Below are 15,721 nucleotides of genomic sequence, written 5' to 3'. Positions count from 1 at the left end.
GTTATATACAATTTATAGACATGTTTAATATGTAAAAAGCATTGCTTTAAGAATCCACAATTTCACAACTGTGATATTTAGAAGATGTTTCAAGCCATGATTCAACTTCAGCCGATGAGCCCAGTTCTTCAGCAGATGGCATCTCCTTCAGCGGGACCAACTCAACCACTCTACCATTAGGAACAACGGGAAGAACCTTATCTTTAAACAATTGCTCCCGGCTACTGTAGACTGCAAACAAAAACAAAAACATTAACTTACCCCACATAAATGCAAGAAAAAATATATATGTATTTTTTTCAATAAATAATTAATTTGTAGACTGTCTATTCAAAATACATATTACAAATATGTGTGTATGAGGCTTTTTTTGTTATGGTCACAACATAGACACTACGTCCAGCACTGCACCCAGAGGATACTGGCTAAGAGAAACCAGCTAATGCTGGCATTCAGTTTGAGAGAATGAGGTGTGAGATTTGTTTGTTTCTTGAACATTGTTTAGGTTAGGATGGATTGAGGACTTGGTGGAAACCTTTGGAAGAGGGATGAAATCAGTTTTGTTGATAAAAAGAATGTTGAGGTTGTTGTGGATAGTGAGGTTAGTGACATAGTAGGATATTGATGGCTTGGCTAAACCCGACTCTTCCACTTTAAATACGATCACAGTAACATCTTGTATAAGGTTAGTTTAGTGCCAGGATGGATTTGGCCTTAGAAATCTTCATAGTTGTCCAATCTTCTGTTGAGTTGTTCTTTTAAGTCTTGTGTGGAGTTCCGCATTAGTTTGCTGCCTAGGTATAGCTTAAGTATCTAACTGGAAATTGGTATCTATTTGTTGTCTGTTGATTATTGTTTTTTCAATGTACACTGGGAACATTTTTCCTCTTCCGGTCTTGTCCTTCACTTTTCAGCTTTTGCTAAACTAAAGTTGGAGATTGCTTGGATTGGATTCGGTTTAGAAGAGACGGAATCTGTAGGGAAGTCAGCAGCATAAACGGTATGTAGGATTTCACCGACAATGCTTCCTTCTTGAATGCCAGTCTGATATTTGAGTATTCATGGCCACACTTCACTCTGAAGAAGCCTTCAGTTAAACAGGACCAAATAAATATATAAAGGAATCCATCAAAAGCCTGAGCTGTATCTAGGAACTCACCCGAGCAATACTCCAACCAATTTTCTTGAAGCGAATGGTATCAAGACTTGGATATGAAATGACGGGGTTGGAAGCCAAATTGTTGAGTAAGAATGTTTGTATGTGAATCTAAGATGGACATTAAAAAAAAAATAAAATAAAAAAATAAAAGTATGAAATTATTAAATGCCAGTGCAGTTTTTATACTGGACATGCCTTATAATTTATAAATTGAAAAAGTGCTTGGGTTGCTTAAGTTATAACTGTTTAGTTTTAATGGTGCACTTAAATTTTATAATTTAGTGTGTGTATTTCATTTTTTCATAGAATTTCTCTAAATTAATTGAGCATATGTGTGATTTCCATTGCAAGAAGCCAAGTCTTAATAAGTTTGCTAAAATACTCAGCATCGTGCAACAAAATTTTACCTTGTACTGACCTTCAATTTCTGAACATTTATATCCTCGAAATCAATTTTAATTTTAAAACAAATTGGTCTAAAAAGTTTTATACTAAACATTTTTTTTTCATCCTTTTTTAAACATCAAATCTGAGAGTCCTGAGTCGCCGAGGGATTTTTTTCTCGTATGGATTGCACTTTATTTGAGCCCATTTTTTTCAACCTTGATTTCAATGGCATTAACTATTCATAAAGTTTGGGAAATCCATTAGACTAACTTAACACGTTTACAATATTCCAAATTTTTAAATTACCCGATTCAGGCGAATTCGGCTGTGAGCCCGACAATACCGATGTATGCTTTTTTAAAGCTTTCAATGTTGGGCTTTTGTGATCAGTGCTTGTTAGCGATGATGTGATACTCGGAAGCCTTATATCAAGGTGGTACCCTTTTTCTGTAACAATCTGTAAATATATGAGTTGTCAATGACTGGATGTTTTTTCAGAATATTCAATAACTTCACCTTGTTATTCATTGCGTACAGCTTTGTCGTTATATCTCTTGCTATTAAAGTTGACATCACAGTTGCCAAGTATGTCTCCTTGACGAATAAATATTCTAACGAGGTTCTCTGCCAGTAAAGGTACCTGCATGAAGTAGCTGCTACAATTGAAACCTAAGAAATATTTTAATATATTATATATTGTCTAATTATGTATTTTTTAAAATTAATTAGGTGAGGTTGTTTATTTTTATTAAAGTAATATTGTGGTGTGATAAAGTTGTTTCGCAATAGGCCGTTGTGTTGAATTGATTTTGCTGAATTTCCATATCAGTGGAGAGTTGCGTTTGGTAAATTAGGTGTGCATGACAGGAAGTTTGCATGCAAGTCTACATTCCGTGCTAATGTGTCTTCCGACGAGTTGATGTTAATTTTATTTCTTATCATGATGTTGTCCTTGTTAAAAATAGTATTTGTTTTGTCACCTTAAATTTATCGTCCATATTTGCTCTGCTCTCGAACTCGGGCGAGTCTAAAAATTCGCACGCAAGTATCGGATGCAGAAAGTGGCTATCACATAGAACGTTTAATTTCCCGGATAGGAGCAGGCCCAGTCTATCAGTCCTTGTTAAGTTTTGTAATGCGTAAGCCTCGCCAGCGTGCAGAGACATAATTTGAGCCATGTCGTTGCTTATCAGCTTTTTGAATTGGATCCTTGAAACCTAGAGACAATTCTTATGTTAAATAACTTCAAAAATCTTTCGGCCGCTGACTCTACCTTAAATGGCACAAACAACGTGTGATATGCTTCTTCCAACTCGGGGTCAAATTTCACTGGCCTTAATTGGTACAAAAGAAAGACTAATTGGCATATGTTTATAAAAGTGTAACACAGACTCCAGAAAAATATGTCAGGAGCGCATACAATAACCCAAGCCCAGGTGGAGAATATAAAAAACCCTAAGACAAATATTTCTGTTAAAATTTCATTAAACTTAATAATATTACATGCTTGTCTTTTTTTAGAATCACCTAATACTAATACTGCATGCATAAAAATGATTCCCTTTTTAGTTGAAGGAGTAAGGTATGAGATGAAAAAACATGCGTTCGCCAGCTGGAATATAAGGTGTTGTGGATTCCTCCATGTGTCACACCAACCTAAACTACCTGTAATGATTCAATCAAATTTATTAATTCACTTGTACTATTTTATAAAACCAAAATAAATGCAATAATATTTATGTGTTAATATAGGATTGTATATCTTTTCCATAAAGCATCTTTGGGTATAATGCAATTGTTTACGCTGTTCAGTATGGTTATTAACTCTACTGTCTAATTAAATTTATTTATTTATTTTGTGTGTAGCATTTGCTTAATTGTTAAAGGACATTTACTCTTAAATATTTAAAAAAATAATTTATTTGAAGTCTTGTGTTTTTGTACGTGTTTTTTATTATTGCTACTTTCAACACTCAGGGTGCTGGTATTTTTGAAAAAAACAAAAACATTTGTAAGTATGTCGGGTTCAAATGCAGGCCGTTGGATTTGAACGTGGAACTTTTACTTTACAGTGATGAGTGCCGTGTCAATGCCAAAACTGTTGCGGCCACCAACGCTCCTGTTTTTTTATTATTCATATTATAGGGATGGTTAGGAACAACATATATTGTTTTATTATATAAAATGTACTTTGAATCGATCACAATGTTATATATCCAACCAAAATTTTTTTAAATTTTATTATTATTATAGTAAATGGCAATCCTTTGAAGTTTCAAAGCATACTAATTGATTCTGTCAGAAGTATCACCAAATATAGTTATATAAAATAAATACATAGATTATATTTAGTGTTATTGTGGTTGTAAAATTTTTTGAGTTTCATTTCTCATTAAAGCAAGTTCAAAAACAGAGCTGTAACAAAAATAAAACAAAAAACTTGGCTTTCTAGTTATCGTTCATCCTACCAGCCTCACTCTCCCTTTATATATATAAGTGGGAAGTTTATGGGCTGACAAACAGCTGAGGTTGTCGCCGGCCCTCTGCGTGTTTTCCTTCTTTTTCTTTTCTTTCGCGCATATTTTGTTTTACACTGCAGCCATTTGAGCGTCTCGATCTGGTTAGTGACTCTCTGATTTCAGATATATACTACATTGATATTCTAGAATGCTAGTCTCTCATTTGTACCTTAGGTTGTCAAATACAGAATAGAAACAAAACATACAATACATATCGAATATAGAGTACTCTGGGGGAGGTTATAAGCAACCCCTTCCTTTCACGCTAATAAATTACTTTTACTCTTCAGACATCATACACTCACCCCAGAGTACTTCACATTCCTCATGGCGGGGTTATAAGCAACCCCTTCCTTTCACACTAATAAATTACTTTTACTCTCCAGACGTCATACACTCACCTCAGAGTACTTGATATTCCTCGTGGCGGGTTGAACCCTCTCCACTCTCGCTAATAAATTACTTTTACTCNTATCTATCTATCTATCTATCTATCTTTATCTATCTATCTATCTCTTCCTCCCCATCTCTAGCTATTTTTATCTCTCTCTCACCCTCTTTCTCTCTCTCTTTCTCTCTCTCTATCTATCTATCTATCTTTATCTATCTATCTATCTCTCCCTCCCCATCTCTAGCTATTTTTATCTCTCTCTCACACACTCTCTCTCTCTCTCTCTCTCTCTATCTATCTATCTATCTATCTATCTATCTTTATCTATCTATCTATCTCTTCCTCCCCATCTCTAGCTATTTTTATCTCTCTCTCACCCTCTTGCTCTCTCTATCTATCTATATTTATCTATGTATCTATCTCTCCCTCCCCATCTCTAGCTATTTTTATCTCTCTCTCTCACCCTTTTTCTCTCTCTCTCTCTTTCCCCATTTCTATCTACGTATATCTTTATATCTATCTCCCTATCTAGCTTTCTATCTATCAATCTATCTCTCACTTTCTCACCCTCTTTTTCTCTCTCTCTCTCTCTCTCTCTCTCTCCCTCCCTCCCTTATGCTCTTCTTAATTATGTTTATATGGCAATTTTGTTAGCACTAGTGATCGTACTTAAAATCTTGAAATTTAGGTAAAATGAACTTAATATATCAAAGTGCTGACACTTATCTAACAGACCAAATTGGTGAGACTATGCAGAGTAGGATGAATTGATTAAACTCCCTATTTATATTTGAAAATGTACTCACCTATTCCTAAATATGTGGTATAATTGAAAGGCCCTTCTTCCCATGTAATATTAAAAATTGGGAGGATCTGCAAGATTGTTGCCCCCCTATCATGGAGACCCTCTCCCATCCTAGAATTAAGCCTGATTATTATATACATATGATACGTGATATGATACAGAAACAATTTTGTACAAATGTACGCTGTGATGTTAGGCCTTATGACTGGACACTGTTTGCGTTATACGCCATTCTCGATCAGGATCCATAAATTCAACTCACCTGTGTCACATTTATTTACTATCTTAAAGTGTTAATTATTGTCAGCAGGTCTGCAGTAGTAGTTATGGGACGGGGAAACATCAACAGAAACCAGGGAAACTTCACATTGCCCTTCTTCACATGTTATTGATCAAAGGACCCACCCTTGAATCCCAGCTTTCTACCAACAGATAGCAGGTGAATATACTCTGCTACATCTAAACTATTTTACTTGTGACTTAAAAAAGAAAAACTGGCACAAAAATATGTTTTAAAAATAATAGCGTTTAATTAGAGATTGTTCAAAATTGATAGGTTTTAAAAAATAATAAGATTCGCACAATGATATTTATTTTTATATATCTCAATATAGCTGAATCTCTAGACAGGTGGTTTTAAACCAGCTGAAATCCATTTTCATCAGCGATATATTTGAGCTGAACTGGAATGCCTTCTGGAGTGAGAAATGCAAAAGACCCTTGTTTCACCAAAACTTGGTTACCGGCTCCAACTGACTTCAGCAAGCCTTGTTCATTAACGACAGTTCCGTCTGCTGTGCGGTAACTGAAATTATTAAATTTATCACAAATTTTATTTATTTCTTTTCAACATGCCTTACCTGAGAGCAAATTGGCCGGCATCGTCCCTCACTTCCGTTCTTGATATCAACTGAGAAGGTTGGACATTCACAACGAATAATTGTGGATATGCTTGTTCAAATTGTGCAGTTGCAGACACAGTCAAAAGTGCGATAGCAATTATCTACAAAAAATTGTAATTTAAAACATCTGGCATATAGTACGACAACTTTGATAAACATAACTCAAAATACATAATATGATTTGTTGGAAAAATTATCAGTTAGTTCAGGTCAACCGATGTTGACAAGAGTTCTTCATGGCTAAAGTGCTTAAAAAAATTAGTGAGACAACAGGAAATTAAAAATTTATAAAAATATGTTTTATATATGCATTTAAAAACTGGCTAATAAAACCACTTGACATATTCATGGCATTCTATGCTTAAAAAATTAGTGAGACAACAGGAAATTACAATTTATAAAAATATGTTTTATATATGCATTTCAAAACTGGCTAATAAAACCACTTGACATATTAATGGCTAAAGTGCTTAAAAATGAGACAACAGGAAATTAAAATTTATAAAAACATGTTTTATATATGCATTTCAAAACTGGCTAATAAAACCACTTGACATATTCATGGCATTCTATGCTTAAAAAATGAGACAACAGGAAATTACAATTTATAAAAATATGTTTTATATGTGCATTTAAAAACTGGCTAATAAAACCACTTTACATATTCATGGCCATAATGCTTAAAAAAATTACTGAGACAACAGGGAATTAAAATGTATAAAAATATTTTTATATATGCATTTTAAAATGGGCTGATAAAACCACTTCATGGCTAAAGTGCTTAAAAAATGAGAAACAAGAAATTAAAAACAAAAACAATATGTTTTATATATGCATTTAAAAACTGGCTAATAAAACCACTTGACATATTCATGGCCACAATGCTTAAAAAATTAGTGAGACAACAGGGAATTAAAATTTATAAAAATATGTTTTATATATGCATTTAAAAACTGGATAATAAAACCACTTAAAATATCCATGGCTTCAATGCTTAAAAAATGAGACAACAGGAAAATACAATTTATAAAAATATGTTTTATATATGCATTTCAAAACTGGCTAATAAAACCACTTGACATATTTATGGCTTCAATGCTTAAAAAAATTACTGAGATAATAGGGAATTAAAATCTATAAAAATATGTTTTATATATGCATTTAAAAACTGGATAATCAAACCACTTGAAATATCCATGACTTCAATGCTTAAAAAAATTACTGAGACAATAGGGAATTAAAATGTAAAAAAATATGTTTTATATATGCATTTAAAAACTGGCTAATAAAACCACTTCATGGCTAAAGTGCTTAAAAAAATGGGACAACAGGAAATTAAAATAAAAAAAAAGTTTTATATATGCATTTTCCTAGCTTTAGGAATGTTTCAAACAATATTTTGAAAGTTGAGAATCAAGTACTCAGGTGTATCTTGTCTTGATAAACTAGCAATCCGTAAGGGTTTTTTACATATAATCTTGTTAAAAAAAATATTATCTTTCAAAGTGAAACCGAAATTGGATGGCAATTGGAAAAAGTCGAGTTGGATAAGATAATCTTTTCTCCCGAAAATTTATATTTTTCGTTAAATAGTAGATTTATCCCGTTTTTTCCCGAAAGTTGTTGAACTTGTAATCCTGCAACTAGTAAAACCTGACCGTCGATTATATTTTTTACTTTTCGGTCGACTTTTCTGCAAAACTGTTCAATTTTTTGAAACAATTCTGTTTTAATTTAGTAGATCAACAACAGGCAGACAGTTGTACGGAGCTAGATGTTTAAAATACATCCAGGAGCTGAGAAATAAATGTATAAGCACAAAAAGAACAAAACTTTAGGCTGCTGCCTCAGTTAATAAGTTTAATTATTATAATAATAACGGATCATTATTTTTCAAATTCCCTAACTACAGATCCGTAGTTTACTAATGAAAGGCCGTAACAAACTCTAGAATTGGAGAAAATTGTATTGAAAAATTGAAAATTTTTTGGCCTCTATTTGACAACAAAATGAGTTTGAAAAATTGCTAAAATGTTAGAGTTTGGTGCTTAAACAGAACGCACAGACTTTTCCGAAAAAGAAGTTAGTTTTAAAATTAAAATCATTGTACATAAGAGGGGATATATAAAAAGAACCGATGGTAAGACATCTCTTTTTATTTGAAAAAGAATTTTAATTTGCCTTCCCTTCGTATAGCTTTTTACAATAGTAAAAATTCCATTTCCTTTAACAACTCTTTCTTTTTTTATCCTGAAACTACTATTATATGCGTGTGTGTGATACGAAGGTGGTTTAACTAAGTAATAACGTAGGCCCGCCGCGATCTGCACGCATACGTGACCCGGGTTCTGTACTTCTGTTAACCGGATCCTCGCCGACAAGGCGAAAACGGAAGAAGAGAATAACGCATCCCTAGATTAGATAAATCGCAACTGTTTTTACGATGGTTCGCAACGGCAGAGGTCATTTCAACCCTTGGGTGCCGGAGTTAAAGCCAATTTGTAAGTATGTCGGGTTCGAATGCAGGGCTGCAATTTTAACAAGATTTGACCGAGTTGGTACCTTTCAAGTTTATTAGAAAAATTTCATGCGACAACGGAGCGTATTGAAACAATACCGGATTAATATTTTATTATTTACGAAGAGAATGCAAGGTTTTATGCTTTTAGTGACGGAGTTTTGTGGCCCTGAAAAGGGACGGTGTTGTTTCGTAGCATCGAGACGATGGATCGTTAGTGGTACAGTTGGTGGTGGTCTGTTACCGAGTAAACCGTTGGCTGAGGTCCGGGGGCCGTGAGTCGATTGACTCCACAGTCCACAGTGGCCGAAGGGACTCGCGCCGAAGGGCAGCAGTTGGCATTTATAGTCTGTCTAATCAGGCTATTGCTGCGAGTACCCTTGCTGTCGTCGACGATGTTCCATTAGTGATTTGTGAGAGTTCGTCGGGTTGACGAGTCTGCTGTTGTTGATTAGTGATGAGTGAGACCTCGTCGTGTCGACGAGTGTGGTGTCGTTGACCTTTAGTGTTGGATGAGACCTCGTCAGGATGACGAGTCCGATTTCAGTGGGGCAGTGCGCCTGCTTATATTTGGAAGGGCTCTACTCAGATTGGCTGCAGAGTGGAGGGCGAGAACATTCCATAAGTGGTAGTGGCATCTGGCGGTAACGTGGTAACTACAGTTGGCCACTACAATGCCTTACAACGGTAAGACATAAAGACGGGAAAACGCACAGACCCACCGCTGAAGATGGCAGAATACCTAAATGCATCTGACAGATCATTAGGGTGAGGATGGGCAGACCAAAAATTTTTAACTTGGTCAGAAGGCAACATAATTGTCAATTTTGGTCTGCCTCACTCTTATGATCTGCCGCAGCACGTTTAGGTTTTCAGTTATCTCCAGTGATGAGTGTGAATACACATGCTGATTTTATGTGTCGGAAGTCGTTACCTCCTATAAAAAATACATAAAGGCGGGAAATCGCACAGAACCACCACTGAAGCAACGTGCTCGTTTCAATTCTGTTTATACTCGCTGGTTCGCCCTGTCTATAGCAATTATAACCTTTAAAAAGATAAAATATTTTATTGGTGTAGGCTAGATAACCTACAGACCACCTTCTGAGGATGGTGAAAAGGCTAACAGAAAAGGCTAACTTAAGAACGGGGTTAAACAGTCCAAAATGACCTCAACAATATAAGCGGTCCAGCCATCCTAGTACTTTCTTTATCCTTTACTTATTCTCGGCGATTTGGTCTGGTCAGAAGCTATTAGCATCTAAGAATGCACATTAAGGCTGCTCGTCCATTGGAACCGAATTACGACGGCCGTTCAACAGCCGAACTATTTGACCAAACGCAATATAGCCGAACACCGTCGTCTACTGTAGCCGATTTTCGTCAGTTCACGACACAGCCCAAATGGATGTAGAAGATTTGTTGCTGCTTGAAAATTCTTAGATGACATACAAATGGAATGAAAGAAATAAACAAAAATATTGGAAGTTCCATTTCTAAAGCTATCCTTGACCACAGCTTACGCTGGACATCTCTCCGATGATAGAGTGGATCACGCATGTCCTAAGAGCCCGCTCCTCAACCGCACTTATCAATTTTTCGCAATCCATCGAAATGAAAACGAAACGAAAAGGTAAGCAAAAAGCAAAGAAAGGCGTTAAACAATGGTGAGCGTTTGATGTCACGTAGTTGACAGTTGAAGTAGAAGTAACCATTCGGCCGAATAGGACTGGAAAATCCAACTTTATTTGGATCGGAAAGTGCTTCGGCTGTACACGGCCCAACACGACCGAACGAATTTGTTCTAATGGACGCGTGCTCATTCGTTTCTTCGCTTTTGGATCATCCGGCCCTATTCGGCCGTGCAACGGCCGAGCAAGTTCGGCCGAAAACGGCTCCAGTGGACGGCCTACCTAAGACGGTAAACGCACCCAACCTGAAGATGGTGAAAAGCTTATCGCCTGACAGACCACCAGCGTGAGGATAGGCAGTACAAAATGACCGGAAACGACCAAACTAAAAAAATATAAAAATTCAAGCCATTCTAGTTTACCCATCCTTGCAGATTTGATCTGTCTGAAGTCATTAGCATCTAAAAAGGGACTTACACATGTAAATTTCACAGATCGATATATAACGAAATGGCGACATGAGTCTAAAAGATCAAACCATATTTTTAATGATAGTTCAACTTATATTTCGTTAACTTTATTAATAATATAACAAAAATTGATACATCTCAGAAGGTACAGCGAGGATAGAGGACCAGGGTGATCGGAAACGACTAAAATATCAATTTTAGCACTTAATAATTTATTATTTGAAATATCAACCTCCCTCTTTTTAATTGTTTAAAGAAGATACAATATAACCACTAATGATGGTGAAATGCTGAAATACATCTAAATCACCAAATCAGCGAGGATAGACAGACGAGGATTACCGATAACGATCGAACTAAAATTTCAACGACTGCAATTTCTACTGAGCTAAATTTACCAATGTATTCAACCACTTAATAAAAATTACACATTGTGATATTTCTTCTTGTACTGTGATGGGTTAGGAATCAGAAGATATGCAAGCCCTAAACGGAGGGGGTTCCAATGAGTTCTTGCTTTAACCAAATTTACTTCCTACTCTACAAAGAAAACTTATAGACGACTTGACCAATTAATATCTTTCAATTAATTAAGGTTTTTAGTTGAGATAAAAAAGTCAGTGTCATGAGCGGGATTCGAACCCACGACCTTCGGCTAGATACGCCGCTGCTCTACCACTTGAGCTATCGTGACCTCGATCCACTCGGACACCAACTTCCCATCTCAACCCCACCTTTTGAATTGAAGATCGTGGGTTCGAATCCCGCTCGTCCCATTGACTTTTTTATCTCAACTAAAAACCTTAATTAACTGTGTTGAATATTTGAAATATGGCTTTATTTCATTATCAGGAAATAGTACTTTAGTATATCAAATGATTCAATGAAACCTTCCAAGCTTAAGGAACATTTAATAAAAATCCATAGGGACAAAAAATGTAAGGATTTAACATTTCTTCAAATAGTCAAAGAAAAATATTTGAAAACACCGTCTTGCAACAACTCATAAGGAAAACATCTAAGCGAGATGATGATGGACTGCGTGCTTCTAATAACATTTCTTTATTAATTGCAAAGCTCGGAAAACCGTACACTATTGGTGAAGTCTAGAAATTGGTGTTCGTTGGGATTTGCGGTTGCTATTCACAAACATTGAGCCGGACATAAATACACTCAAAACATCTCATCACATTCATCAAGTCATTAATTTTTTTAAAATTTCGTTTTAAACAAAACTTATAATTTCAATAAATACTTCTTCAACAAATTTTTTTTAAAAATTTGTAATAAAAAAAAAAAAAAAAAAAAACAACAATTTGTTGAAGAAGTATTTATTGAAATTAAAAAAAAATTAATCACTTAATGAATTCATGAATGATGAGATTTTTTTTAATTTGTAATTTTTAAACGTATCCTGCGTCATAGCGTTGTCTCAACTCCTCTCAGGAATGATGATGGAACTTGGATCGTTTCCGATAAAGAAAAGTCCAAAACATTTGCGAAACATCTCTCCGAGGTATTCAAACCTCATAACATAATGAATACTGAACACGATAAATTTATATCAGATTCACTTGTAATACCTATGCCCCTAGATCTGCCACCTAAATCAATAACTCCAAAACAAGTGTCACAAGAAATACGACAGCTTCCTACAAAAAAATCACCTGGTCATGATTTGATAACAGCTGAAGTTCTTCAAGAACTTCCCAAAAAAGCAGTCGTCTTTTTGACTTCTTTATTTAACGCAATTTTGAGGACTACACACTTCCCCATACAATGGAAACTTTCTTACATTAAAATGATCCCAAAGCCCCATAAAAATTTAAGCTCCCCATCGTCTTATCGTCCTATTTAGTTTGTTACCCGTTCCTTTTAAATTATTCGAAAAATTAATTTACAAAAGAATTATCTCTATTGCTACTTCGAACAACATCTTTCGAACAACAATTTGGCTTTCGAACCCATCATTCCACCACTCATCAACTTCACAGAGTGACTGATTTCATTACTTCGTGTCTCCAGCAGAAACTGTACGCGACTGGAGTGCAGATGTTTCTCAGGCCTTCGACAAAGAATGGCATGAGGGATTATTATACAAATTAAAATTATTTTTACCCCAGGCCTATTATCTGATTATACAATCATACCTTAAAGAGAGATTTTTCGCAGTAAACCAGGATACGGAGACTTCTGGGATGGAAGAAGTGCTTGCAGGTGTGCCACAAGGGTCAATACTCGCTCCGCTGTTGTACACAATTTTTACTCCTGATATGCCCACAAATGAGAATGCACTCACCGCCACATACGCAGATGACACCATATTAACAAGCCATCTCTCTTCTACACAAGCTTCACTCATGTTACAGATCAACAATTGAAAAATGGAGCAACCTTTGGAAAATAAAGTTTAATCCCTCAAAGTCACAACATATCACCTTTACACTCCATCGTGAGACTTGTACATATACTTATGCACTGAACCTGTTCCTCAATCCGACATAGTTAACTATTTAGGACTATTAGATAGAAGACTAACATGGAATCCACACACACGATTAAAAAAACAGACACTGAACAAACGATTTAAAATTCTTTATTACCTACTCTACCGACAATCAAAATTACCATTAAAATCAAAACTTTCGACATAACGATTTAAAATGCTTTATTGCCTATTGAACCACCAATCAAAATTACCATTAAAATCAAAACTTTCGACATACACATACCTACTCAAACCTATTTGGATGTACGGGTGCCAAGTGTATGAATCGGCGAAGTGTTCCAATATTCAAAGATTACAAAGTTTTCAATCCAAAATTTGATGACTAATTGTTTCTGCCCCTTTTTATGTAAGCAATAAACACAAAAAAGTTCACAGAGATCTTCAAATCCCAACAGTTTTGTCATCCATCAAAACATATTACAGTTTTGATAGTAAATTACAAAATCACACCAACACACAAATACGATTACTCCATTCCCCACAATTACCAAGTAAACGTCTGAAAAGAATATGGATAAGAGACTTCTTAAATGATTAATATCATTTCGTTAATCCAGAGCGGCTGCCAATAGGTAGCTTTCTCTATAACGCCCATAATGCCAAACATATACAGTCAACCCTCCTATAACGCGGTACTCTCAGAACGCGGAGCTGAAATTGCGACGCCCTCCCATAACGCGGTACTCTTACAGCGCGGTTTCCGTTTAACAGAATCCCATGTCCCTTCCACACAGCCTATGAATGACTCTAGTAACTAAATATTGTAAGAGGTTTTAATGTAAGTTTTATTTTCCACGCAAAAGCACAGCCGAGATACATAAACAATATGTTTATATAAACATGCTAGCTTATCTCATAGCCGTGTGTTTCAGTCATCTCAGAGATCTTTCACAGTACATATGTTTTGTTGGTGACCAAGTCTTTCTAATCTCGATTTACAAGATGTGAAAAAAGGGCTAAATTTGGCTAAAGAATTACAACTTCATTTCATTCAAACTGATCGTTCAACGGTGCGCAGTGCAAAGTTTAAAAGAGAGTTAAGAAATTGCTTAGCTCCCTATAGAGAGCTCCCTATAAGTGGAGTTAGAAAAAAAAGCTACGATCGAAAACCAATGTGAAGAAGAACCAAGTGAGGAAGACATTTTGCCCATTAAAAGAAGACGAGTTAGGCGACTCATATCTGACAGCAAGGATGAGTGTTGAAAAATAAATAATTTTACAAAAGTCTTTCTTGTTTTTGTTGGAAAACAGTCTTTTAGTTTAGTTTTTGTTTCATTTTTTTTTTATCAATCCTTATATGAACTCTTCAATTCAATAAAAATAATTCATAATTTATCTTGTCTTTTGTATTTATTGGTCTCCATATAACGCGGTACGAATGATGTGATTTGTACTAATTCCGAGTTTCTTATAGCGCGGTTTCCATATAACGCGGTACGCACTCACCGTGTTATAGGAGGGCTGACTGTAATCTGAAATCCAATCTGCTGGTTGTATATAATACACGTACAGTTGTAGACACAAATAAATGAAGTAAAAAAAAAAATTGTAATTTTTATACTATGGATTTGTGTAGCTTTTTCACTTGGTGGTCCAGGGGCAAGGTTTGACTATAAAAAGGGGTCCATGGGTCAAAATAGTTTGGGAACCACTGGTCTACATGGTTGTGTTGTCTGAAAGAGCGGTGGGTTCGTCCGAGTCCAGTAGAAAATCTATTCTTCAAACTCAACAACGTCTCAAAACCACTAGTGAAGATGGTGAATTATTATACAGACATTTATTGTTATATTGTATTATTTATTGTTGGATTATCTTTCTAATCCGGATCGCTTTATGAATTTCATCGAATCGATCTGGCGTATTGTACGTGTCGTACAATAATTGTTTGCCGAGTCTAGTCGAGCGGTGGGTGGTTGGATTAATCAACACTCCATTGTCAAACCGTGCCTTTTAAATAAGAAATTGACAATGGGAATTTTGCCGCTAACTCGCCCTGTAATTTCGTTAAGTTTAGCCTTGAGAGGTCGACTATTGTCATTGTCAGAGCTGAGAATAATTACAAATTACTTTTAACCCTTGAAAGACTTACCGTGTTCATTTTGTTTGAATTGAAGACGAGGAGTCGTCAGACGAGGTGACTAATGACCTCCCGTTTTTCCATTCGCCTCGTTTTATGCGAAAAGCGTTAAGAGAGGATTCGTGGCTTTCCCCACTTTTCAATCCTTCGTCCTTCTCCGAGGACTCACCGGCGTCTGGCGAATATTATGATTTTCATATTTAAAAAATAGCGGGTTTTGTGGTGTTTAAGGCGGAAAGTATGCGTTTTGCAAACAGAGCGCTTGTTCCAAAATGCAGAAATGCCGGAAATAATAAGGAAGACGACGATCGGTATCTGGAGTCGGATCACGTATCGCCAGGGGAGTGCGTCGG

At 35.7% G+C, this 15,721-nt stretch overlaps 2 protein-coding genes across 3 annotated transcripts; both read right to left on the bottom strand.

Moving 5' to 3' along the window:
* Positions 1-9: 9 nt before the first annotated feature.
* LOC106665189 (popeye domain-containing protein 3-like) lies at positions 10-5,732 on the bottom strand. Of its 2 annotated transcripts, none has more exons than XM_014391443.2 (8): positions 5,524-5,732; positions 5,263-5,372; positions 3,074-3,211; positions 2,820-3,001; positions 2,527-2,763; positions 2,063-2,215; positions 1,853-2,003; positions 10-231 (listed from the first exon to the last, which is right to left on the bottom strand). In XM_014391443.2, the coding sequence occupies exons 2-8, from the start codon at positions 5,369-5,371 to the stop codon at positions 47-49; spliced, it is 1,155 nt and encodes a 384-aa protein (XP_014246929.1). In that variant the 5' UTR covers position 5,372; positions 5,524-5,732; the 3' UTR covers positions 10-46. The 2 variants fall into 2 exon arrangements, with proteins under 2 accessions (XP_014246929.1, XP_014246930.1); XM_014391444.2 differs by lacking the exon at positions 10-231 and adding an exon at positions 1,722-1,781.
* A 111-nt stretch (positions 5,733-5,843) lies between these two features.
* LOC106665209 (cuticle protein CP14.6-like) lies at positions 5,844-15,449 on the bottom strand. The gene is made up of 3 exons (XM_014391469.2): positions 15,381-15,449; positions 6,122-6,264; positions 5,844-6,066 (listed from the first exon to the last, which is right to left on the bottom strand). Exons 1-3 carry the CDS (start codon positions 15,387-15,389, stop codon positions 5,898-5,900), a joined length of 321 nt encoding a protein of 106 aa, XP_014246955.1. The 5' UTR covers positions 15,390-15,449; the 3' UTR covers positions 5,844-5,897.
* Between the last annotated feature and the right edge of the window lie 272 nt (positions 15,450-15,721).

This window comes from Cimex lectularius, unplaced genomic scaffold (assembly GCF_000648675.2).
Source record: "Cimex lectularius strain Harlan isolate CLEC.00 unplaced genomic scaffold, Clec_2.1 scaffold140, whole genome shotgun sequence".
NCBI classification, from domain to species: Eukaryota; Metazoa; Arthropoda; class Insecta; order Hemiptera; family Cimicidae; genus Cimex; species Cimex lectularius.
This window is presented reverse-complemented; position numbering and strand designations above follow the sequence as displayed.